Source organism: Gopherus flavomarginatus, chromosome 8 (assembly GCF_025201925.1).
Source record: "Gopherus flavomarginatus isolate rGopFla2 chromosome 8, rGopFla2.mat.asm, whole genome shotgun sequence".
NCBI lineage: Eukaryota > Metazoa > Chordata > Testudines > Testudinidae > Gopherus > Gopherus flavomarginatus.
The window spans coordinates 71,931,620-71,959,066 of record NC_066624.1 but is presented as its reverse complement, the minus strand read 5'-3'; the positions used below and the strand labels follow the sequence as shown (position 1 = coordinate 71,959,066).

The window sequence follows — 27,447 nt, the reverse complement described above, 5'->3', positions numbered from 1 at the left end:
ACTAATACAGCTGCTATTCTGAAACCTGTCTGTTCCTTTTTTAGGTGCCAGGCCTCCTTCTCAGGCCCTGGCTGTGCTGCAGGGATGTTGTGGGTTGGACACTTGCTCTGATGATGGCCACACACCTCTGGGCTTCGGGTGGTGAGACCCTTCTTCCCAGCATTAACCCACCGTCAGGTTAAGATCCCCTTCCCAGTCTGGCCTGTAAGTACCCTTGGCTGGGGGTGTTTTTCTGTGCTGAACCCTTTGCCCAGAAGCCCCACCTTGGCTGGCCCCAGTTGCTCACCACACCTGGCTCTGTGGCTGCAGCTCTGCTCCCAGCACAGGATCTGCTCTCCCTGGACTGTGTCTTGTTCTGTGGCTGCAGCTTTCCCCCCAGGACAGGTCTGCTCTGTGGGCTGCTTCTGTGACTCTGCTCCCAGCTCTGACCTGCTTCCTGGGCTGCTGTTCTGGCCCCTTTGGCTAGCACAGCTCTGCTCCCAGCTCAACTCGGGCCCCTGCTCTCTCCTTAGTTTGGCCTCACTCTATCTGACCCAGACAATTCCAGCTCACACAGAGGATGGGACCACCCCAGCCTCCTGTCTCCCTGATTAGCCTGCCCACCCTGTCAATCAGGCTGATCTGGAGGACTGGCCTGTCCCCATTGTCCCTGGGGACTTTCAGTCTCAGGGTCCTGATTTCCCATCGACCCTTCCCCTTTCTTTTGGCACTGGGAGTTAGCCAACCAAAACACCCCCACTGAATGTTAGTAAGGGGGCAATAGTCCCCTTACACATGTAAAAAAATAGGGTGTTTTCCCCCCTTAGCTGTCGATTCTGCAGTCTGTCTAAGCTCTGAAAATCATCTGGGCTTCTTTCCTTTTAAAGCATCTTCACCAGTACTAAAGGATCTGCAGGTCAAATTAACTCTTATTTACACCTATGCAATCTTTGTCTCTCAGTGATGTCCTCAGTGACATTGTGCATCCCTGGGTAGAGCTGTACAGGTGCAACTGATCGGTAGTTATTTATTAGGTTCCAGTTATTGAGATTGGTGAAGTAATATCTTTTATTGGACCAACTTCTGTGATCAAACCAACAGACAAAGGGGGCACTGCTGTAGTCTTCAATGGTGGTTATGTTAATGAAGCCAACCAATAGCTCTCCAATTCACCTACTATAAAGAACTCAAAGACAACCTCAGGCTAGTCCTATGGGGTCAGGACCAGAGTCTGTAAGACAGGCAAATAGTTAATACTGGGTTTTAACCTGGGCGGGGTCACCTCAGGTGTAGTCAGCCTTTAACTACAGTCTATCAGGGCTGGCTTGGCCTGGGTGGAGCTCAGGCAGCTACCAAGCAAATAGTCTTTCAGGGGCTCGCTTTATTACAACAATCTGAAACTCACTAACAGCCTCACCAACCCACCCTCTTCCTTTCTTCCCTATGACTGGAGAAGCGTTAACAGGCCACTACACCTTGAATGGTGCCTTGAAATATTTGTTAACTACGTATGCTCAACAATCTGGTCAAATCTGTGTTGCCTCTGCAGGACTAATGGGAATAAATTGCAATAAACTGTTTTTGCCACTAAAAGGAACAGATGTGACTCTAAACAGGTATGTTGAGTAGGAAGGTGTCATATTTACATGCACTTCTCAGAGCTGTAAGTATAATCTAGTACCGGAGTAGGCAACCTATGGCATGGTGCTTAAGGTGGCACGTGAGCTGATTTTCAGTGGCACTCACACTGTCCAGGTCCTGGTCACCAGTCCGGGGGCTCTGCATTTTAATTTAATTTTAAATAAAGCTTCTTAAACATTTTTAAAACCTTATTTACTTTACATACACCAATAGTTTAGTTATATATTATAGACTTATCGAAAGAGACCTTCTAAAAATGTTAAAATCTATTACTGGCACGCAAAACCTTAAATCAGAGTGAATAAATGAAGACTCGGCACACCACTTCTGAAAGGTTGCCGACCTCTGATCTAGTAGAAATTCGTCAGGAAAGTTGGCACTACAGGAGAAATTCATAGGAGAGAACAAATTCCACTTGAAACTCCCTGAGTTTTCTCTTGTAATGTTTCCTTTGCATTCTCCCTTGACGGTGATGGATTTTCGATCTTTAAGAAGGGATGTGGCTTGGAAACTCAGTGGAATTCATGCTTTTCAGGGCAACCAGTCTTCATCCTTGGGATTCTTCAAGGAAGGGGAATGAATGCCTTGTGTAATGCACACAATTAATGTGTATGTTTGACACAGCATTACTTCTGAAGGGGATTTCCACTAGGGTAGGCATCAGTCTAAGGAGACCTAGCTCTATGATCTCACATCCCAGAATAACCCCACTGGAAGTGCAGAGCCTTGAAATTCAGGAAGCAGCCTCTGGACAGCTCTTGATGAGAAATTAAATTATTACTTGAAAAAGCCTCAGTAGTATGAAAATAAACCTGACGCTTTTCATGATGGGACTTTAATTGCCCCTTCCCCATCCCCTCTTGGCATCAAAATTGTAACACTGTGGCGATATCTCCTGACATCCACTACAAAGCCCATCAGAGGTCTTAGAAAGGAGCATTTCCCTTGACAGATTTGAGAGAGAGGTTTTAAAACTTGTGAAAACAAATATAGGGAAATATCAAGGAGTTCAGGCAGTGATGGATAAAAATTACTTTCTTAGGTTAAACCTTATGTATCAGGGACTCATGTTCTTGAAGGGAGAGGAACTAGGGAATGTAACCTGCTGTTCTCCCATTTAACAAGAACTATTTATCATAACCAAGGAGAGAGGCAATATGATTTTGCAAACAAGGGCTTATATGTACTTACATGAAATGTTTAGACATTGCTTAACATATTGACACACATAACGTATTAGTCAACTTGTGTAATTTCAGTTAGGATGGGATTGAGGGTGGAAGATTTCATATTCTCCCCCAGGAACACTTTTTGTTGAACATTCCTGTCATTTAATGCAATCTGGTTTATTTCAAAAGCAGAAAAGTTATCCTTCAGAAGTATTGTTATGAGCCACAGGGATGGCCTCTCTGGCAAAGGTGATTAACAATATCCAGAGAGGGTGTGAACTCCATCAGAGACAGGGAAACCATCCCAACCTCGCCTTCAGCCTGGTGTAGAATTTTAACAAATGTCTTCTATGAACTGCGTCCAATACATCAGTGTGTTCAAGCAGGAGGGAGATACTTTTGATTGTAAATACTTAGATACTGTACTTTAGATTGTAAATTTAAATTGATCCAGTGTTCTTTCTGTAATATAAGTAGGGTATTATTCCCAAAAGCTCTTTCAGCAAACCATTCCTATTCAGCAAAACATTTAAGCATGTGCTGAAACCCCATTGATCATAATGGGATTTAAGCACCTGCTTAATGCTTTGCTGAATTGGGACCAAAGCAAACAGCTGTGTTGTAAGAAAGACAAATGCAGCTCCACTGCTGGTGTGAAGGATGTCACAGAATTACATGGAAGATGTGAGAGGGATAGATTGAAAAGTGTGAAGCTAAATTGGCATCAGTCCATTTGCATTCTGTATCCACTCTCAGAATCCAGACTGTAATTGTGTGAGTCACCTATCATATGATTTGTTTAGCTGGCAAAGCCACTGTAAAAATAGAACCAGCAGCATTTGTGTGGTTGTTCAATTTAAAAGGGGGATGATTCACATAAATAAGACTTTCAAATTTGTTATGATAGATTGCTAGGGAGAGTGGGTGAGAAAAACAGTTTAATGAGTAATTGGGAACACAGGATGATCTAAAAATAGATGCAACAGAAAGCTTGAAACAATTGAGGCTGGTGTATTTTTTTGTTTGACAATTTTTTTTCTCTTTAAGCTCTTAAATTAATTTTTTGATGTCCCTCAACCAGACTTCAAAATTAACAACGTTGGTAATTTAGCTCTAAAAGTCAAGATGTTGCAGATATATTTCAAAGAGCCAGTTTAAAACAGAATTCTTGGAAGTAATGCATGTCTCTGTGATTCAGTGTGACTAACAATGTCTAATAAGAAATGTCTGTGACAAATGACACATGTATCGACAATTTAGGGATATGCCCAGAACCTCTGTTGCATTGTTTACCATGAGCAGTGACTATAAGTTTGTAGATGCTGATCTGAAATGTATTTGAACACTATCTTTTTCAGATTAGGGTTTAGAAGAAATGGTGTTTAATCCCAAATAGTGAGAATTTAATCTCATTATATACTGACCAGAAAGTAGTATTTTTGGTGGCGTGCCAGTTATTGACAAATGACATTTTAAGAAAAAACATTTTAAACACTTAGTTTTATCTACAGGTGCTTTCTTGTGCTCAGTGTACTCCACTTCCACAGAAGTCAGTGGGACTTGATTTGTTGGATCAGGTCCCATGGCCATAAGACCAATTCTGTAGCAAAAGTTTATATAAGAATAGATACTCATAAGTGCTAAGAAGCTTGTAGACACTCTACGTATTTTCAGTCAAAAATATAAATACTTTGAAAATGCCTAAATGCAAGTTTTATCACTTTCTATTATTTTTTCTTTTTCAAAAAAAAAATTCTCATTATAGTTATGACTGACCAAAAGCCAAGAAATTCAAAATTCAGATTCTAATAGGAATCACGTGAACTAATAGTCCTTTTGTACTTAAGAACTGGTATTGTTGGTGAAATTATACAGCATATTTCCATTTGTGTTTCTTGTTAACTATATAGATCAAGATTTCATATAATTAAGGCCCCTTGTTTCCGGTTTTTATTTCATTTAGAATTTCTTAGGTGTTTGTTTATTATAAAACTTGAAAAACAGGTGAAAATTACTGGAAAAAAATTATCAAAGTTTTCTGGGTAATTATCAGTGTTAATGTTGCAGGATGGAAGGACAGAAAAAGAACAACAAATAGAGAAAACCAAGAGTTTTGAATGTAACAGAAATATAATGCTGTGGTTTATTTCTTTTTAATTTTCTTTTAACAACAGTTCATTAACAGTTTTCTGCTATTACCCTGGATATAAGGGGCTTCAATGTAAATCCAAAAGTCCTGGGTAGTGTAGACTCTCAGCAATTTTTTCAGTGTCTCTTTTTTTCCACTTAAGACTCATTCTCCTGCAGTCTTGCATGTAGAAATATTTGATCCACATCAGATGAGACATCGAGGGTGGGGAAAGCAGCATAACTCAAAGTTGGGAAGTCAGTTCAATGGATTTTCCAAAATTCAAATGGAGCAATGTTGCCATTGTCTGGAGAAGGCATTATTATGTATGCGTGGAATTTGCTTTCCAGTTTGGCCTTTTCTTCATTTAGGAGCCACAAAGATGGAAAAGATAAAAATATAGTCTCTACATTCATCAGTAAGGCCACACTTTTGCTATGGAGGTCAAACAGCACTATTACTTTCCAGAATGGTGATCACTCTTAAAAGACTTAGGGGACCTATTACAAGTGACCACTGCTTTCTACTTCTTTGACAGTTTTGTATGAAAACTTTGAAAAAGCTTTACAAGTGTTTCTCGCTCTCTGGCAAAATGGAAATGAAAAGATTTATTTGTTTTTCCTGGAATCTCCTCATATACGCTTTTGTGACAAAGTTCTTCAGACATTGTTGCCTGTGATCTGTGTTGGAGAACGTTGTCTGTTTAAGAACAGAATTCCAAATTTTTCTGCACTTTGTATGATGGCTGAAGAGTTTCAATCAGAAATTAGAAGTACTTCATTAATTTTTTTGTTTGAATGCTGACAATTTTCAACCTTTTCTAGTCACAATGTGAATTAGTACTTAAACTTTGTGCAGCAAAGACCTCATTTAAGTATTACAGGGCGGAGAAATTCCATGATGTCTCAGGAAAGGCATCGTCCAGCAACCGAAATGGGTTGATGTCACCTGAAGGACATGGAAGAGAATAGAAAAGGAATAGTACTTGAACATAACCCCCATCCCAAAATCATCCTCTTTCCTGTCACACAGGAGGGATGCAGGGATAGGAGCTAGGAGACAACAGAGGAAAGCAGAACAGAGGGGAGAAGAAGAGCATGAGGGTGAGATCTGTGAAGGGGATGGAGACGAAAGAACAGGGAATAATCCTGCCATTGATACTTGATGGCAGTCCTGCAGATCCTAGTCAAACAGGGTATGTCTACAGTGCAAGTTTAAAATCCATAACTGGCCTGGGCTAGCTGACTGTAGTGTAGGCGCCCTGGCTGCAGCCTGACCTCTGGGACCCTCTCGCCTCACATGGTCCTAGAGGCCCATCTCCAGCCCGAGCCCGAACATCTACACCGCAATTATACAGCCCTGCAGCTGAGCCCAATGAGCCTGAGTCTGGTGGCATGGGTCAGCCACAGGTTTTTATTTGCAGTGTAGTCATACCCTGTGGAGATGTTTGGCTAAGCTGGTGCCTGAGCTCTGGGATCCTAGAGGGTAGAGTGTTTCAGAGCTCAAGCTCCAGCCTGACCCTGAATGTCTACACAGTGATGTTTAGCTCTGCAGCCCAAGTCAACTGACCTGGGCTCCCCACGGCTGTGCCATGGGTGTTTTATCCTTATGATGTTCCCCGAGACATAGATTCACCAGAAGCAGTGGGGTTGCCATTACCCTCCTCCCCGCACCGTGCACTCCTCTGAAGAGCTAGGTCAGGAAGGGGCTCTGTCCAGGGCTTTGTTCCCTGAGGCTCCTCTCCAGGTAGTCGCATATCCTCAGGCAATGCTGAAGGGCTCAGCTCCTCACAAAGGCAGGTGAGGAAGGGGTGTCTGGTACTGATGGAGACAGCATGTGGTGGGAGGGGTGCCTGGTATTCATGGGAGGCAGTGTGAAGGGGACAGGGATGCCTGGCACTCAAGGGAGCGCATCAGGCAGATGGGAGGGGGATGAGGGGAAAGTGGGTGAGCCCCGGAGTCACACTGAAGAGCTGGGTTCAGGGGCTTTGTTCAGCAGGGAAGTGGACAGGGGCCAGTTCTTATTGGGTGCAGCTTTCTGCTCCCAGTGGCCAATTGTGCCAATGTTCAGGAGTCATGGGTGCTGGGACCAGGCTCCCTGAGCAAATTGGCAGCAGCCACCAACCAACACACGTGTGCTTTGCTGTCTGGCGGTGATGGTACATGTTGGGAGCCAGGCCCAGGGAGTTCTGGCACTTACAAAATTTGGGTTAAAAGGTTAACACCTGAATACTGGGTTTTTCAAAACCTGGGAATTTTTGGAGGTTTTTGGTAAAAACTGAAAATGAAGGGCCCTACATATAATGAACTACAGTGATTGAAAAGTTCATTGGCCTCTAGCAGCTTTTTGATATTAGATTTTAGTTAAGTAGAGTATATTAACCAGTTCAGATCACAGGAAGACAAAAGTTATCCAATTGTTAACTCTTCATTTACCAAAGAAAAATGTAATGTGATGGCTATATTTACGGTAGCTGTAATTTAACCTAGTCATCTTTAGCTTCCTTCTGGCTTTGCATATCACATGCAGTTCAGGTGAGATAAAGGAAGGTTTGTGTTTGAGGAAGTCTTTATGATTAACGAGTGGCACTTTGACCAAATTCAGAGGTAATGTGCAAGTTACACATCAATAAGTGCATTTGAATCTAAGAGAGACTAAGGTGGTGTAATTTAGATAGGGTTTATGGCCCCTACGGCCATGAGTCTTCTCTCTTACACCAGTTTTATCTCTATGCAAATCCATTTCTTGTGTTGTGGTTACTGCTGACTTACAATGGCATTCTGGGTGTCAGGAGAATAAGGCCCTAAGCAGACTGAACGAAGGTGTATGTTACACCAGTTCACACTCATGCAAGGCCAAATTCAGAGATGAGTCTGTCTTTGCAGGTTATGGATGTGATCGATTACCTTGTTCATTTACAAAAAGTATATCTACATTTATACGGTTTGATTATTACTCTAACTTTTCACAACACTGAATCACATGAGAAATATTAAATTCTCCATATGATCAAAATGGTCTTAATGAAAAGGCATAGGCTAGAAAACAGATTTAAGGAAGAAAGAAGAAATGTTTTATTTTAAAAATTCATTAATTGTGTTCTAGTTTTTACTGTTAATCTCCTGTCTAGTTTTTGCCCTTTGCTAATAGTAATAAACCATTAATCTGGGAGATATAAAAAGTGTGTCCAAGCAGAGGAGAAACAACAGAAAAACATCTTTATATGCTACCCTTTGATAAACTACACTACAGTTTAAATTGAGAACTATTGGACAGTTTAGCTTTGTTGTCATGTTTCCTGAGATTTTATTTTAGTTGCCAGCACATGCACTCTTTAATTAATAACTAGACATTGTTTTCCAACAGTAGACAAGATGCCATAGTAATGAGGAATGATATATGCTGTTGCCATTTGGATAGGAGAATAATGGGCTAGATTCTGCCATCCTCCAGCCTTGCCTACACAAGAAAGTTTTACCACTTACATCAACATAGTTATATTGCTGGAACCCACCTACATGGGCACTCCTATTCTGGTATAAGAATGGGTTTATTTTTATTTATTTATTTTTGTTTAGATTAAACCTCTTCCAAAGTGACATAAATTAAAACGAAAAAATGCACAGATAGTGGAATAAGAATGTCTGAATGGGGGCATTATACTGGTCTAACTATATTGGTTTAAATTTGCATGTTAGGCTATACTGAAAAAACTTTCCAGTGTAGACAAGTCCTTACTCATGTCAGCTCTGCCTCAGCAAGGGACATAAACATAACTTTAAGCACATGAGAAAACTCATTGACTTCCGTGGTGTTACTCCTGTTTCAAGGAGTAAGGTACTATTTATTGTAAGAGTGTCAGAAACTGGCTCACTGTAATGTTATCACAAGCTATTTATTATCCTTTTATAATTGTTTAAAACTCTAACACTATTACATATTTCAGGCAGTACTATCATTCAATTAATTTTGAAGAACAGCATTTGATTTTCTTATAATACCTTTCATAATCAACATATTCCAGAAGTGATAAGCTAGTTATTGGTACACCTCTACCCCAATATAATGCAACCTGATATAACATGAGTTCGGATATAATGCAGTAAAGCAACACTCCGTGGGGGCGGGACTGTGCACTCCGATGGATCAAAGCAAGTTCGATATAATGCGGCAAGATTTTTTTGGCTCCCGAGGACAGCGTTATATTGGAGTAGAGGTGTAGTACAAATTTATGTAGGCAGATATGGCATCTATTATATTTTCAGAAACAGCTAACCCATTAGAACCTTCAAAAGAATAAATGAGCTAGCTACGTTTTCAAAATGTGTCATGGGATCTTTAACTTCAATTAGAACGATCAGCAGAAATAACACAAAGGACCTCAGTTTAATATCTCATCCAAAGAATGGAAACTCTAACAATGCAGCTATTCCTAGTGCTGCAAAGGAATGTTGGAACTGAGTATGAGTCCAGGTCACTACATGTGAGCAATTGAATTGAGATAATGGCTGATAGGAAGATTACATAAAAAAATGGGTTAAATGTTAAAGTGATGTTATACACTACAATGTCATTCTGTGAACAGGATATTGTAGGGTTCCATGTTTACTCACTCTCAAAGATATCTGTACAAAAGGCCTGATCTGACAAATTGCTGAGTGGTAACAGGAGTGGAGGGTATGCAACAACTTGCAGGATCAGGTCCTTAATTTGATTATTTTACAAGTAAATATATATTATTTTTCTAACAACAAGCTTGGCTTCCTCATCTTAAGGTGAAATTGTGTTTTCTCTAGTTTGTGCATCATCACTCGTAATGATTCTGCAGTTGCATCTTAGTTAACAATTTCCTAGATGGTGCTTGAATCAAAAGATAATCCAGTTCAATCTCTCTTGGCTGTATTGGCTCTGCAAGGCTAACAAAAACAAACAAACAGAGGGCAGTAAATACTTTATTTTTATAATTTAAAATAAATTTCAAATACACCCAGGTAGCAAATCTTTTGAGGAAGTGGCACTTTTGTTTTTGACCATAACCACACTGTAAGGCTGCTCAGCTGAAGTCACTGAAAGTCAGGAATGCAAGAATTTGGATTCTACTAGTAACGCTGCCCCAGCTGTGTTTAACTTCTTGTATGTATTAGGATACACATTTACTGATGTAAACAGTAACACATTAACCTATGCATTTAGTAAAAACAGCAAACAGAAAATGCTGTATAGTTTATACACTGTACATGTAACATAACTGAGTTAGCATAGTGATTGGCACCTTAACGTTACATTTCCAAATTTTTGATTAGTTTACCTGTACAATCTTAACATTTCATACAATTTTTTTTGCATTTAATTTGCTAGGATTTAAATGTTTATGGCAACTTAAAGATTATTTTTTAAGTACCATCATACGCTGAAAATTATACCCTTAAGAGTGCTTTAAATATTTACGACAACATATAAGTGTTTAAATGACTTGAAACCTTTCAGATGACCGCACGTCTTTAAATATTTGGGACAGTTTAAAGGCTCATGCCATATGAGATAAAATCTTTTTATCAATTTTGAGTTCTGCAATGGTGAAAAATATACATATTCTCCTTTTAGAAGAAAAATTTCCACCGCTTTCATTACACAGAGACTTAAGTTGTAGCTGAACTTTGAAATATGGTAAGTCAAAAGCCCCTGAAGTGTGTGTTCACAACCAAGACTGAAAAAAGTGTGTGATAAAGTTATGAGCAATTCAAAGTTGGCTTCTGCACATGTGTAATAGTTTCTGTGGGCTCTTTACCGAGATCAAGGTATATCTTATTATTTGTATTATTGAAGCCCCTAGGAGCCCTACTCATGGTCCAGGATCCCACTGCTCTAGGTGTTGTACAAACACAGAACAGTATCTGTTCTCCCCTTCAAATCAGAGTGTCACTCAGCTTACCCTAACAGCTGCTATCAGTTGTTAGCAGGGGCTTTCAGCTTCCTGGCCTCTCACTGCATCCTGATTGTCTCTGGTGCTCGGAGACCACCAAGTCTTAAAAGTAATCCCCAGGAGCTGAAATGGCTGGTGTGTAGATGGGAGGGGATTTAACAGAGGAGCCATTTGGAGTTGGAAAGAAACATACAAAAATGCTGTGACTGAGGCCAAAAAAACATGACGTGTCCTCAGCCATTTGGAGTAAATTTAGTTTCTGATGGAGGTATCTGTCTTCTCGGTTTCTTTAGGTCCACCACTTGTGGTCCTGATCCCTATTCATATTGGTGTCTCAAAGGAAGTGTGGTAGCCATGGTGTCAATATTGAGAGGCATTGCTAAAACCTCACTGAGCAAGGAGAGGGTGTTGACAATTCTTAAACACACTGAAGTCTAACCCCTCTTCAAGATACTTTCCTTTGATGTGGAACTACTTGCTATTCAATCCTGCATGATCTTAAACTTTACCTCCTTTGGAGAGGTGGTTGAGAAGGCAGAGCTTGTCAATTCCATGTGCAGCTGGACACTCCCCCAACATTCCATTGGGACGACACCTGTCATGGTCATGAATTATCTGTGTTAATTTGAGGTCAGCTGGCATTTATTCTCATGCTGAACCTCTCAACAGATTTTGATTCTGCTGACCATGGGTTGCTGCTTCAGTTGACTGGTGATACTGATGTTCTGCCAGGAACTGCCCTGCAGTTGTTCCTTTCATACCTAGAAAACAGACATAGTGTTCCCCTCCATCCTTCCTGTATTTCTCTCCCTTTTCCTCCCTCCCTTCTCAATACTGTCTTGCCCTTCCTTCCTTTTCCTACTATTCGTGTGCTTCTATTACATCATCTCCTTCCCCCCCCTTGCCATATTCCCAAATTTATATTTTAAAAAACAATTTTTTTTAAAAACATATGTAGTTTTCACATAGCCACTTATCATGGACTACAGCTCGTGTGCTTGATTCGTTTTCCGTCACTCTTCATCTGATTTGTCTATTTAGTTTGTAAACTCTTAAGGGAAGCTTCAATCTTTTAATGCCATCCCTACCCCTTCATCTGATTGGGGCTACTGGAATATAAAAATAATAATAATCAGTGATAGGCAATTGTTTGCCTTCACCAAAAGATTTGAATTGGCATCTCTGTCAAATGCTTGCTGCCTAGTTGGGACAGTATCAGCATGGATATATGCCTCAGTTCAGGATGGCAGCATTCAGGAGGCACCTTCTTTCTGCCTTAGTTCCAGATTAGAAATTTAGATGCTTTAGGCTGTTTTAAAAGCTTTAGGAGCTATTGGTTGATAGTCTGATATTTCTGGTGGATTGCAGCTGGCATGAGAGGTCAAGGACTCTGGGGGGGGGTGTGTAATCTCTCAAGTTGCTTGGGCTGATTCCACTGAGAGCTTGAATATGAAGCTGGAGACCTTAAATTGGACTCTTTATTCAGTGGCAAGCCAGCTGAGTGACTGGAACACCAGAATGACGTACACATAGCAACCTGAGCTGCTGAGCATTTTGTTACAGGTAAGGCTGGAGTAGTCTGAATTTCCTGTCACTTTTGCAGATACTGTCAATTCTCAACAATGATGTTGCATTAACAGTAAATTTTTGCAGTTAATTTTGTAAACGTTAAATAACTTTATATAGCAAAGCACTATTGAAAACTTCTTGCTGCAGGCTCTGGCTTCATTAGCCAAGCTGTATATCCATTTTGTCTGACATCTGCATTTTCAGTCTGATGTCACTCAGCCCATTATTTGCCATTGCCTCCCCCTTCATTGTATTAGCTGTGAGAAACAAAGAGAAGCTTATAATAGGGACACATGGTAGTGCAAGGGTCAGAAGAGACCAGTACATAACAACTGTACAATAAACCTTCTAAATTAACATTTTGGTTTAAAAAAAACATCAGTGTTCTACTGGTTGCCAAGTTTCCCTTTTCATATCCATTAGCATTTTAACTGTACACTCAAACTCATAATGGCCATGGCCAGTGCTGATATCATATTGTTTTAAAATTATTATACAGAAGGAAATAATCCAGTATGATCTCTTTGGTTTATAGCCTGTGTTCTGTGTTGAAGTTGATGTAATAGCCTCCTACCCATGTCCAGCTACTTCTTTATCACATCAATTACAAACTGTTGCAATATTCCATGTGTTGCAATATTTTGACCTCATACACAGAATTCTTCTGTAGGTTTCATGAATATCCTCTCTTCACATACTGAAGTCACTAGGAGCTGTAGTACCTATCACCACTTTTTATTTTAGGAGCCTAAATATAGTTTTTGGCACCTAACTTCAGGCACTCATGTTTGGAAAATGTAGGCCAACGTTGAAATAACATTTAAACAAATAACAGGAAATAGGTCTGATAACTGTTTACATTTTTTTGTTATTGTTAACACCTTTTTAACTTGAATCACTAACAATATTCTTTCTCCAAAACAATAAAGATTCACCATCTTACTCCCTAACTTAACGGATGGAAGAGTTAACAATGTTTGTTCTTTGAGATGATAAGTGGATCTTGCAGCAAAACTAGGGAAGAGTAGAGCTGACATTCCTGGCATTTAAGATAATGAGCAGAACAATCTTTAATAAAGGAAAAAGTTTAAGTTCTTTGTGTATCATAGGAAGTAAAAAAGGGAACAAGTTCAGTTAAAAAAAATCACTTGCAGAGCACCTTCGAAGGGGAAAATCTTTATTTCAGTCTCCTTTTAAATTAGTTCACTCCTTGTTTCTAACAATGCCCTGTTTTTGCAGACTGATGTTTTCCTTTAGGGGTTTCCTTTGTCTCTTGCATTCTGTTCTGAATGAGAAAGGATAGAAGCAAATAAAAAGCAGTGCTGGCCAGCACAGATCATATTTAACAAGGTGCGGCATAAGTGTTTTTTGGACAGGTGGTGGCTAAAACCCTTACTCAAAAGGGGAAGTCGTACCAGCCCTATGGGTAAAATAGCCATTTCAGAGCCTGTAAAGTATACTTATCTGAAACCAATACCCATACCAGTGCCAGCTCTCCTTAATGGATCAACCTAAAAGAACTCAAATCCTAAATTCTCTTTCCATCTACTTTACTGTTAAGGATAGGTGAACTCATTTTATCTAACGCTGAACACACTCATAAATAAAACTTATCTGTTTTCTGTTCTATGGAGAGTGGGACGGGGTAGGAAGAGGGAAAGGGTAGAGTAAAAAATTACTGAAAATCTATGGGTAAAGTAGAATTGAGGGGAAGCCATGACAGATAGAAACAGAGGGGGAGGGAGTGAGGGGTACAGAGGGGAAAAGAGGCAAATTGAACAAAAAAAATTACAGAATCTATATAATTGCATATACTTTAGGGCACAACTTGTCTCAGCTTAGCTTTTACAGATGGTTTTCCTTTTCTTTTCCATATATCATATAGGATCATAATCTTTTCTTTAATACAGCTAAGGAAAAAAGTTTAAAATACAGGGAAAAGGGTTGCAAATTCAAACTAGTTTTGTACATCTCATTTTGACAGATTCCCAAAATCCAAAATTGTACGGAACTGGGTAGTCCCTCACTACTATATTAGGAGTTTGTCACATTACTTTTCATATGTAAGAAGTTCTAAAGCTTCTTATATGTATTACAGTAGATGTCGTCATACTGATAAAGGAGTGACTGTGTGGCAAATAGAGTAGCCATTATACTCTCAGAATTGTACTCTTGCAGCTTTAGATGGAACATGTTTTTTCAGGAGAAAAAAATATATTCACCAGGGCTCTGATCTTATCTGGTACTTTTCAAAAGAGTGCCTGTGCATAAACTATCCTGTGAAGATTATTATTACCACCATATCACAAAAAACAAAGTAAGATAATATCTTGTTTGCCACTCACAATTACATTGTAGTTCTTCTTGGCCCCAATTATTTTCTAAGGATTTCCATCCTACTATGTAGCTGTTGTTTTGGATACTTCTCTCAGTACATTACGTTGATTTCTGTGCCCCCGCTCCCCCATCTCTTTCCTTCCTATCAATGGTCTTGCAGTCTCTTTTTTTTCTTCTTCTTTTCTTGTGGGTGTTTGCATCTATCCCTACAGTACTTTAGTCCTATCTGCAAACTTACCTTGTGTGTTAATGTCTTTTCCTGGTAAAGCAGTTCCTTTTCCCTTCTCAGCTCTCTTGGTAAAGCAGTGGCTAAAGTAATATGAATACAAAGCATGTATTCTATCACCCATCATCCCAAAAGTATTACATGTTTTCAATGTCCAAAAATGTGCCCTAGGTGTACATGGTTTTACATGAACAGACATGATTCAGATACAAAATTCCCAGACAAAACCTTTGTTACACTGTTGTTGTATATAACAATAGCTGGGGATGGGGTGGGGGGGAACATTAATAGAATGTTCTTTTCACAGAGAGAAAAGTAAAATTGAAAGTTACGGTTACATTTAAAACCTCCCTTTTTCTCTCTCCCAAGTAGTAGAGAATATAAAAATGCAGATTTAAAATACTTTAATTCTGTCCCAGACCCTTGCCACTCTGTGCACCATTCGTGATAGATAGGGATTTATGACAAGTGTCACAATATCACAGGAAGGTGACCTGTTATAACTCCAAATATCTTCATGTCTTCATCAAAGACCTAGTGGTTGAGACCTCTTCAATACCCTTATTTATTTATTTATTTATTTAAGAACTGACACTGTGTTTGGAGCTGTATAGACACACAATTAAGAGTCTTTACTCTAAAGAGCTTAGCATTTAAAATCTCAATCATGTATGATCTCCAAGGGGGCGCAACCCCATTGAAGTTGATTCACATGTGTAAAATAAGTATAATGGTAACTGCCTACCCAATATTAGTTTTTTTTATAATGTACTTTGAGTTCTGTGGATAACAGATGCTGTTCAAATATAAAATATCATTATTAAAGTTAGAGGATGGCAGATTGCAGACTCCAGAGTTTATGAATCCCAGCCTCCTTGCTCAGTCCATTAAAGATTCAGCAAAACCAAGCTGGTTTGCACCTTATAAAAACTGCATTGGCACATGCAGAACAACCTAAAATTTGCAAAAGCCAGAATAAATAAGCGTTTTCTAAACAATTTCCACCCAGCCTTTCCAGAAAACAGTCAAAGTACTACAAAGTATCACTAATACCAAGTTTCTAAACCTAGATGTTTGAGATTTAATATTTCAAATAATAATAAAGTAGAACAGTTCTCAAAGCGTGAAATATTGCTAATTTTTCATGCTACCTGTTTCCGCAAACAAATCTCCTTTTGGTAGAGGAACACAAAAAAACTCAGATGGATTGGTTTAATTTGAATGAATTAGAGTGATGAGCAAAAGTGCATGTGTTAGCTTGCTACCTGTGACAACTTGACCTACGGAGAGATAAGTATCTGTATGATCAAAACTCTCACCTGATGATGAGTTTATTTTTCATTTAAAATATTAGCAAATGTTACCTTTTTTTTCTATACAGAAGCATCTGTCATATTCCTAGATATTCTTTAAGACCATGATATTCAGAAAGAACTGTTACATTTTATCCATGATATTAAATAGTCTTAAAGGAACTGAAAATAAGCACTCGCAGAAACTATTAATTCAGACAAACAATGAAGAGTAAGGTTGTGCAAAAATCTGACATATGGTAGGCAAGCTCTATTATTGATTCATGTGTAACTTGACATTTTGCCTAAATATTGCATCACCCACCGATCTCCCATGCAATACCTAGATTAACTGGAGAGAGCTGGGATTGAAGTTCCTCATTGTTCCCAAAATCTTGGAGTGGAACAAACACTCTGCTACAATTTTGCCAAACCTAACATTATGCATTGTTAGTGCATGAGTATCTGAAAGTGAAATTGAAAATAAAAATACTGATCAATTTCACTTTTGCTTCTATTCAAAGGTGAAAGATTAAAAAAATTACCATAATATAAAGCGTTATTACTACACTAAGGAAGTGTTTTTAATATGCTTACCATGACTATATTCAATTTTAAATATGAAAAAATTAAGGTACTAAAGCTTCATTCTGCTTTTATTGAAGTAAATACGAATTTTGGCATTGACCTCAGTGAGAGCAGGAGCCTATGCTCACTGTGTGAAAAATTCATTTTGTCTGAGTTATAAGGTACACAGGAATAGCATGTGTATTTAATAAGTTACAGGTACACAGAAACAACATTCAAATTTCCTTTTCTTTGATTGTCTTTAAAAGACAGTTTGCCTATTTTTAAGTCCTTTCAGTGGCATTTATTGGTTTCTGCATAATTTTCTGTAGCAGTTCCGTTACAAGATTCTTAAAATGAGGATTTAGCATGGATCAGCTGCTGCAGGGAAAGGAGCTACTGTAATAAAACCTTCCCTGTTATTTTCCAACAGCCATTTCAAAGTACTCTTCTTTTAAGAACCTTTCCCAGCTGTGTGTGAACACTGAATTTGACCTCTTTCAATCTTTTACAATATGGCCCTAATTTGTAAGAATCCTCACTGCAAAGATGCAAGAATGGGAGGCTAGCACCCTTTAAATAATATATTATGTAACTTGCAGTTTTCTAGAGACACCCTGAGGGAGGATACTAACTTAAGATGAATTGTACAGTAGTAGCAATAACAGAATTTATTTATAATGTGATGTTTTGCTACAATGAATAAGTAATGGATGCAGTCTCACTACATCAAAAAAACTGTCAGCACAAAAAACAGTAGTGCAATCAAGGCTGCTCTTAAGTAGAACCACCCATAGTAGTTGTTTTAGTTTTGGTCTCGGGAGACTTGCCACCAGTATGTAACCAGGACTGTAGGACCCTGTGTTTCTATGGGCCTTTGCCACCTCTGCTGTCCACAGGCCTTTGCTGCTTCTAGGTTCACTTTTGAATAACCAAGATTTGGGGGTGAGGGAAGGCAGGGCCACTGCAAGTCAGAGGACACCTGAGTACAGTTTCTCTTGTGGAAGAGATCTGGGGTCAACTCTGTAAGTTACTTCACTAAGGACCCTACAAAACCTAAGGCCAGCTTCACACATAGTATGATAAAAATAAGGAATAGTAAGATCTTTTTACCCTCTTGTTTCCTGCTCAGGAAACAATTACAGTGTTGTGGCCAGGTCAGGTGTCAGAGAATGGCGGTAAGACTATTACTCAACATTGGACTTGGCACTTATCCAGCCATTTCCAGCAACACTATTAAAATGAAAACAAACTCATTAGTTTTCCATTATACAGCAAATGAGCAGCAGAACTCGAGTCCCAGTCCATTCTTTCATGGGTGCATTGCCAAGTCCTAGACTGGGGCCTTGGGGAAAGACTGCTGTAACTGCTGAGTAGCTGCCACTGGGTACCCATCTTCGGGCAGCCCTTGCCCTTCACCTGCAGTGTACCTACAGCCTGATCCTGGTACAAGTCTTCACATGGGAGTGCCTAAGTGAGGCTGGCCCCTTGTGCACCTGGGCACTCATGCCCGTTCCCTAATGTTGGGGTTTGCTGACAGGAATGGCAGGCTGAAGTACCAGAAGGAGGCTGCCAGACAACTCTCCAATACCAAATTCTACAGGCCACTTTGCTCAGATCCCACTGAGGAATATACTAAGAAACTGCACCATCCACTCCGGACACTCCCTACACTAACACAGGAACAAATCAACATGCTCAAGGTCCCGACCGGGGTTATTCTATCTACTACCCAAAATCCACAAACCTGGAAATCCTGGATGCCCCATCATCTCTGGAATTGGCACTCTCACTGAAGGACTATCTGGATATGTGGACTCTCTGCTCAGACCCTACGCCACCAGCAGTCCCAGCTATCTCCATGACACCACTGATTTCCTGAGAAAACTACAATGCATTGGTGATCTCCCAGAAAACGCCATCCTAGCCACCATGGATATGGAGGCTCTTTCCAAAAACATCCCCCACACAGATGGAATACAAGCTGTCAGGAAGAGTATCCCTGATGATGACACAGTGCAACTTGTTGCTGAGCTCTGTGACTTTATCCTCACACACAATTATTTCAAATTTGGTGACAATATATACCTCCAGACCAGTGGCACCGCCATGGGAACCCACATGGCCCCACAGTATGCCAACATTTTTATGGCTGACCTGGAACGATGCTTCCTTAGCTCTCGTCCACTCACACCCCTTCTCTACCTATGCTACATTGATGACATCTTTATCATCTGGACCCATGGGAAAGAGACTCTGGAAGAATTCCACCATGATTTCAACAGCTTCCACCCCACCATCAACCTCAGCCTGGACCAATCTACACGGGAGGTCCACTTCCTAGACACCACAGTACAAATAAGTGATGGTTACGTTAACACCACCCTAAACCGAAAACCCACTGACCGCTATGCCTACCTTCGTGCCTCCTGCTTCTACTCCGGACGCACCACACGATCTATTGTCTGCAGCCAAGCGTTGAGGTACAACCGCATTTGCTACAACCCCTCAGACAGAGACCAACACCTACAAGATCTTCACCAAGCATTCTCACAACTATGATACCTGCACGAGGAAACAAATCAACAGAGCCAGACGTGTACCCAGAAGCCTCCTGCTACAAGACAAGCCCAAGAAAGAAACCAACAGAACTCCACTGGCCATCACCTACAGTCCTCAGCTTAAACCTCTCCAACGCATCATCAGTGATCTACAACCCATCCTGGACAATGATTCCTTGCTTCCACAGAGCTTAGGTGGTAGGCCAGTCCTCGCTCAAATACAACTCGACAACCTTAAGCATATTCTCACCAGCAACCACACACCAAACCATAACAGCTCTTACCCAGGAATCAATCCATGCAACAAACCTCGATGCCAACCTTGCCCACATATCTATACCAGCGATACCATCACAGGACCCAACCAGATCAGCCACATCACTGGTTCATTTACCTGCACAGCCACCAATGTTATATACGCCATCATGTGCCAGCAATGCCCCTCTGCTATGTACATCGGCCAAACCGGACAGTCTCTGTGTAAAAGGATAAATGGAAACAAGTCAGATATTAGGAAGGCAATATACAAAAACCTGTAGGAGAACACTTCAGCCTCCCTGGACACACAGTAGCAGATTTTAAGGTAGCCATCCTGCAGCAAAAAAACCCTTCAGGACCAGACTTCAAAGAGAAACTGCTGAGCTTCAGTTCATTTGCAGATTTGACACCATCAGCTCAGGATTAAACAAAAACTGTGAATGGCTTGCCAACTACAAAAGCAATTTCTCCTCCCTTGGTGTTCACACCTCAACTGCTAGAAGAGGGCCTCATCCTCCCTAATTGAACTAACCTCATTATCTCCAGACTGATTCTAGCCTGCATAGTTATACCTGCCTCTGGAAATTTCCATTACATGCGTCTGACGAAGTGGGTATTCACCCAGGAAAGCTCATGCTCCAATACATCTGTTAGTCTTCAAGGTGCCACAGGACTCTTTGTTGCTTTTTATGGCTAACTGCCATCTCCCATCGATGCAGGTGCCCCCACACAGGGTATCAGCCGTAATGGAGCCGTCCCAGTTCTGAAAGAGGAGCTCAGCAGGTGCTGTAATAGCCTCTCGCCCCTCCCTGCCCGCTGTAGCCCAGGGGCTCTGTTCCCTGCCTAGGCTCCTTCGCCCAGCGCCCTCTGCCCGGGTCCCTCCGTTCGGCCTCACACGCCCGTCCATGGTGCAAGCCACCCTGCCTGGGCTCCTGCCGAGCCGCGTCCCTTCCTCCACTTTGCGTTGCACTTCAGGGGCAATCCCCGCCTGAGCCGCCCGCCGCACCTCTAACCTGCGCTCTCAGCACGAACCAGCGGGAAGCCAACCAGGCTGCTGTTGAAAGCCGCAATCGGATTGGCTGGGCTGGTGGGGGCGGGGCGGAGTCAGGGGGAAGCTATTGCCTAGGTAACCGCCCTCCCTCTCACCTCAGCTTTAGGAGTCCGCGCGCGCGCGCATCCCGAGGCCTCGCGATTCCATGTGAGTTACCGGTGACGGGCCACTCAGTTGCTGCCGCGCTGGCTGGGAGGCGGCGGCGGCTCAGGGGCAGCAGCTGCTGCCGCCGCCTCTGCCTGGGCAGGTGAGTGACTGCGTGAGGCGGGCGGGCAGAAGGGACCTTGTGTGTGTCCGTGTGAGAGCGGGAACTGCGTGTGAGTGCAACGTCTCCGCTTCCCCCCGGGACCGCGCCTGGGCTGCGGCTGGGGATGCCCGCCCGGAGGGAAGCTGCCGCCGCGGCGCGGGGCCGGTTCCTACCCGAGCTGGGGCTTTGCTGAGGGCCGGGGCGCGGAGCTGGGGCGGTTTGAACGAGAGAGGTGTCTCGCTGCGGCACAAACGGGAGAGTGGGGCGAGACCCCCCCCCCCCCGGGAGAGATCACAAGTGACTGTGCCCAATGAAGCCTCCTTTCTCTCTTCCCTCCCCCTCGTTTGGCAGATCTGGGGCTGGTTTTCAGTCCCTTTTCCCGCTGCTTCTCAGATCCCTTCTGCAGAACGGTGGCTGCTCCCTTCCTTGTTTGCCCGGTGGTGGCAGCGAGTGTACAGGGGACGGGCAGAGGAAAAGGGTATTTTTCAGCTTCTTCAAAGAAAATTGCAACACTGGAGTTGCTCAACAAAAACGATAGTCAGTTTTCTGCCCTCTTCCTGCCACTGCTGAAGTTTAGTCACATGTTGGTCTTTATCAGTTGGGCTGAGAGGAGATGGTGCATAGGACTAAACCTTCAGATGGCTTTGAGTTAGGTGGGAGTAGTTTGATCTGTGAGAGAGGGGGGAAGATAAGATTACTTGAAAGTTAACATGATCTGAAAGGTCTTTTGTAGTGTGTCGATCTGTTTAAAACCGCAAGAGTATCATTTAATTTTAAAGTTCAAAAATGAGTCTCTGTTCTTTTGTTGTAAAAACACAGAAAATGTAAAAACATAGAAAATGGTTGAGTATCCTTTGAAATTGCACGGGAAACAAACAAGTGGCATGTAAGCATCCCAACCTCTCTTAAGATTACTGAGGATGCTACTATGGCCTGGTCTACACACACAACTATGTCACTACAACATAACTGTCACTGAAAAATTTACACCTCTGAGAGATGAAATTAAGGGGACCCAAATCACGCTAAGACTCTTGTAGATTGATGGAAAAGCTGTCACCTCTTGGGGTGGGTGTTTGTGTGTGTATTTACTGCAGTGATGGGGAAAAAACTCTTCTATCACTGTGGCAACATCTACACTACAGCAGCATCGCTACAGCTCACACATTTGTAGTGTAGACATACCCTTAAAAATGACAGGGAAGAGGTGCCCTTCTATGATTTGTTATTTATTAGTATAGCCTAATATTATCTCCTATGTTTAAAAAAAATTATTTGATGTAGCTTCTGCATATTCCTACTTCCTCTCCCTGGAGTTCCCGAACTTCAGGAACCTTCAAGAAAAAGAGTGCTTGTTGGGACCATTTGAGTGACCCACCCTCCGCAGCACCAGATATTCTAAGCCAAATTTATAAATGGTCGTGCAGTCTCCAACTGCTGCAGTTCTTTCTGTTTTATGGCCTTTTGCAAGCATAGGGGTCTTTATTTCATGCCCAGAGAATATTTTTTCAATCAAGAATCTCTTAACTTATTACGGCTTCCCTCCGAGCAGGCATAGTTTTAGAAAGTTGGTAGGTAGTAGTTTCTGTGGCATTTAGATGCTTGGACTGCCTCCAACTTGACAGAAAAGGTGAAGGGAGAAAACAGAGCTCCATGCAGGTGAAAAAACTCTGAGGGAAGGGATCCTGACCTGAAGATTTTGGTCAGTAATGCAGTTGGAAGCATATGGTGAAAAACTTTGCTTTGAATCTAATATAATTTAAGCTAGGTATTGGAAAGCATTTTTATCTTTATTTTCTTGCAGCTATTTCTGACTTTTATGCCTCATTGGTTGTACTCACTTAAAGTCTGTCTCTTTGTGGTTAATACACTTGTTTTTATCTAATCCAATATGTTTAACTTAAAAGTGTCTGGGTAACTTTAAGGTAGCAAGCTAGTGTATGTTATTCATTTAAAGGAATAATAGACTTAATACGTTTAACTGTCCAAGAGAGGTCTGGGCAGTACATAACATACATTTCTGGAAGGATTGGGAGTCACCCTGCATAAGTAACCAAGGCTGCAAAAGCCAGAATGTAACCCAAGTGTTGCTGGCATGTTACAGTTACACAGACACACTCAGGATGTAGCTTGCGTCCTGGAAGGTTGTTTGTGAGCTGCTCAGGAGGAAGCTACTTCAACAAGGCATTGTAAGGCATCTCAGGTTGCAGGGCAAGAGTGATAGAGCATCCCACTGGTCTGGACAGCACCCCGGGTATTGCATACAGTACCTGCTGTCTGATGTATCTGGAGGGGAGCCTATTCTCAGAAAAGTTGCTTGGTATGCTGTGCCTTTATGACATGTTGACACCAGGCATTCCTCTTGACCAGGGGTTCTCAAACTGGGGGTTGGGACTGCCCAGGGGGTCATGAGATCATTGCATAGAGAGGGTCGCAAGATATCATCCTCCATCCCAAACCCTGCTTTATCTCCAGCATTCTATAATGGTGTTAAATATATTAAGTGTTTTTAATTTATAAGGGGGCGGCTCACACTCAGAGACTTGCTGTGTGAAAGGGGTCACCAGTACAGAAGTTCGAAAACCACTGCTCTTGACTAACTCTGCATTCCAGACCTTTGGATCTATTTTCAAGTTGGGATCCTGTTTTGTTGCAAGGATGGAGGAGACTGAACAACCTCAAAAATCCCTTAAATGGGGAGGTAGACGCCCTTGGTGCCAGGATTATCTAGCTCTAACTCACCTAAGCACTTAGCACTCAGAAAGAAACTACTGAGCTTCAGTTCATCTGCAAATTTGACACCATCAGCTCAGAATTAAACAAAGACTGTGAATGGCTTGCCAATTACAGAACCAGTTTCTCCTCCCTTGGTTTTCGCACCTCAACTGCTAGAACAGGGCCTCATCCTCCCTGATTGAACTACCTCATTATCTCTAGCTTGCCTGCATATATATATACCTGCCCCTGGACATTTCCACTACATGCATCTGATGAGGTGGGTATTCACCCACGAAAGCTCATGCTCCAAATCGTCTGTTAGTCTATAAGGTGCCACAGGATTCTTTGCTGCTTTTACAGATCCAGACTAACACGGCTACCCTCTGATACTAAGCACTTAGGGTATGGTTCTAGGATTGCTCCAGTACCAAAGAAGCTGGCTTCATTGCCAAAATTAATCAGTGATGGGAAGCCTTTGTCAGGGACTTAGGTGTTGTCTTTTCAGCTGACCAGTGTTGTTTCTTTTGGAACAGGGGTTGGCAACCTCTGGCACGTGGCTCACCAGGGTAAGTACCCTGGCCGGCTGGGCTAGTTTGTTTACCTGCTGCATCGGCAGGTTCAGCTGATCGTGGCTCCCACTGGCTGCGGTTCGCCGTCCCAGGCCAATGGGGGCGGTGGGAAGCTGCGGCCAGCACATCCCTAGCCCGCACTGCTTTCCACCCCCCCATTGGCCTGGGATGGCAAACCGTGGCCAGTGGGAGCCGCCATCGGCCGAACCTGCTGACACGGCATGTAAACAAATTGGGTACTTATCCTGGTAAGCCACATGCCAGAGGTTGCCTACCCCTGCTTTAGAATAATGGACTCTCTGAGTCCATGGCTAACTGGGCTTTTTGTTGGTGCTGTGCTCCCCTTACCTCCAGTGTTTCACTAGGGCCCAGTGTTCAGGGAAACTTTGCATACCATGCCATCCTTACTTCTCTGCTGCTGCCTTCAGAGCTGGGCTCCTGTCCAGCAGCTGCCACTCCAAGCTGCCCAACTCTGAAGGCAGTGCCACCGCCATCAGCAGCGTAGAAGGGCAGCAGTACCGCAACCCCACTTACACACGATAACCTTGCGAGCCCCTCCCTCTCCCCCAAACTTCTTTTTGGGTCAAGACCTGTACAATTACAACACTGTGAAATTTCAGATTTAAATAGCTGAAATAATGAAATCTACAATTTTTAAAATCCTGTGACAGTGAAATTGACCAAAATGGACCCTGAACTTGGTATGACCCTGGTCACATTGAAGAAGAAAGGCAGGTTACTTACCAATAAATGTAATTCTTTAAGAATTTTACCTCTGCATAGTCTTTCTGGAGTGCTGCTGTCATAGGATTCTGGAGTTTAGCAGGATGATCTAAGGTGGGTGGGGACCATGTGGCCTTTTGTAACCTTGACTCCAAAATTTTGTGTGGCACTTGGGAACTCATGGAAGCCAAAGTACCTTTTTTAGAAGGATTCTAAAGCTCAATGGTGCTTAATAGTGCTTCTTACAAGTGTGGCTATATAGAACACTCTTGAACTAAAATGACTCTTTAGTAAGTCTTATCTATTCTACTCGTTTTTACTTAAGATATGTCAAGTCCTGTCTTCCTGTTTGCTGTGGGACGACTTTTGGGGACCTTTTCCACCTCATAATTGAAGAGGCGGAAATTTATGAATTCTTTAAAAACAGAGTTTCCCTCCCCAAATATTTGGAACGGTGAACCGCGGCCACTGGAAGCTGCAGGTGGCTGTGCAAATGTAAACAAACTAGAGATTACTCTGACGGGCTGCAGGTTGCCCACCACTGGTGTAGACTGACTGACTTACTGTGGACTAACTGTTTGTGTAGACAAGCTTACAATCTAGGTGATATTGTATGTTAGCGTTCAATTGTTCAGCTACAAAACTTGAGTTTACATCATAGTTGGAAATGAATGTGAGTTTAGAAGTTCAGTTGCAGTCACTAGTGACGCAACTCATGTGTTCATGACAGAATTTAACACCAGCAGTGGATTTGTGCATCTCAGAAACAATTTTGTTGCTTTTTATAGAGAGTGTGTTTGAGGAGAATGGTTTTGTTCTTTTGTATGACTTTAGCTCAAGTAAGAAAGTCACTAGTTCAGTAAACAGTGATGTAATTTGTAAGTAAAAGGTACAGGTTATATTTATTAATAAAGGGATGACAGTGTTTGTGTAGCAGAGCATACCTGATAACAAATGTTTCTTGCATTTGTTTAAATGTATATTTGCAAAAAAAGTCTCTTCGTGAGTATATTCCAATGCAAAGAACAATTTTCCTGTTGTATGACAAGACTAAACATTACACCATGATTCTAATTGCTATTGCATCTTTCATTTAAACCGTGTTCTAAAATGCTGTGTACAGCTAAATAAATTACAGGGGAAAACAGGTCAGTTAAGAGGGAAACTTATCATCAGCACTGACTGGAAATGAAATACAGAGTTAATGAGGCAAAAAGATACAGAAAAGTTTTTTGTTTTCTTCCCCTACAGTTTTGACTGAACATTTTCTCCCCTGTGCTGTTTGGCTGATCCACCCCCTGCCCCAGTCTTTTCATCTCAGCCTCACTGCACACACCCTCAAACCCACCTATCCACCCCACTCCTCCTGTAGCTTATCCCTTTCTATCTAACCTCCCCCCCCCCCAAAAAAAAAAAAAAGAAACAAAACAAAAACCAAAGTGTGGAACTTGCATGATATTTGCTGTTATAATATTGTTTACTCTGCTTGTGTATTTTGCCACTTTCCCCTACCCTTTGTTTGTTCTGTCTGTTTAGACAGTATGCCCTTGGGGGCAGGAACCACGATGTGTAGCATGGTGTAGCCCAATTCTTGCTTGCTCCCTTGGCAGTATCATAATAAACTTGATTAATAATAGTTCTGTATTACAGACTCTAAAGAGGAGCAGATGAGGAGGCTTTTGTGAGGGTCAGAGAGGAAACTAGTATCAGATGGGGAGGGAGCAGAGACAGATGAGGTCCATGAAGTAGTCTGTAGCTAATCCCTAGAGGGCTTTAAAGAACAATGAGGGCAATTTGGAACTAAATCCTGAAATGAATGGGATTCAGTGGAACTGCTGGAAGATGGGAATGATATTATATGTCTGAGTGAAGCTTCAATCAGCAGCTTGCTGCTCATGTAGTATGCTGCAGAGGATGGGTGAGCTGGGCCAGGGGTTAGTCATAGGCTACATCTACACAGCAAAAAAAAAAAAAAAAAAAAAGACCTGTGACAGCAGGTCTCAGAGACTGAGTCAACTACCTGGGCTTGCACTGAGGGGCTAAAAATGGCAGTGTAGCTGCTGGCCTTAGGTTGGAGACCAGTTCAGAAACATAGTGGGGAGGATATCAGAGTCTGTTAACCCAGGTTCTGAGACTTGCTGCCAGGGGTGTGTGTTTGGTGGTGGTTTTACATTGTTGGTGTGTTTTGTCATTTATTTGTTTACTATGTAGATGTATCTATAAAGAAGGAAGTAAATATAACAAAATGGGGATTTCAGCGGAGGTGGAGTCAAACCAATGGCATGCAGGGAAATGTTGGAGAGGTGGTTTTTATATGCAAAGTTGTTTGAATCACTTCTGTCTTTGAGGAACTACAGGTTTATTTAGTAAAATAATGCAAGAATGAATAGGGAAGCTTTGTCATGGAAGCCAAAACTTTAAGAAAACGTGCAGTAAATTTGTGTGCCTCAACTATTGGACGCTTGAGGCATCTTGTTTCTGATTTTCAG

At 41.8% G+C, this 27,447-nt stretch overlaps 2 protein-coding genes across 15 annotated transcripts in view; one reads left to right on the top strand and one right to left on the bottom strand.

Moving 5' to 3' along the window:
* Nucleotides 1–27,447, top strand: part of PIK3CB (phosphatidylinositol-4,5-bisphosphate 3-kinase catalytic subunit beta) — a 223,008-nt gene that overhangs the window by 22,949 nt on the left and 172,612 nt on the right. The window contains exon 1 of one of the 4 annotated variants that reach the window (XM_050964003.1): nucleotides 20,836–20,948. The exons of 2 other annotated variants lie outside the window; for them this stretch is intronic. The gene's annotated coding sequence lies outside the window, so the exon portion shown is untranslated. Of the gene's footprint in view, nucleotides 1–20,835; nucleotides 20,949–27,447 lie in introns of those variants that run through there. One more of the 4 variants, XM_050963998.1, reaches the window with a different exon arrangement.
* The window catches only part of LOC127056370 (uncharacterized), a 116,175-nt gene that overhangs the window by 13,555 nt on the left and 75,173 nt on the right, over nucleotides 1–27,447 (bottom strand). The window contains exons 1-5 of one of the 11 annotated variants that reach the window (XR_007775792.1): nucleotides 20,657–20,708; nucleotides 19,787–19,868; nucleotides 17,945–18,064; nucleotides 14,985–15,055; nucleotides 11,445–11,601 (exon numbers count right to left, since the gene is read on the bottom strand). Coding sequence is in view for 3 of the 11 variants with exons in the window: in XM_050964147.1 (XP_050820104.1) it covers nucleotides 5,788–5,865; nucleotides 11,350–11,435; nucleotides 11,527–11,601; nucleotides 14,985–15,055 (310 nt within the window). In the remaining 8 variants the exon portion in view is untranslated. The other 10 variants (XR_007775788.1, XM_050964147.1, XM_050964148.1 and 7 more) reach the window with 10 other exon arrangements.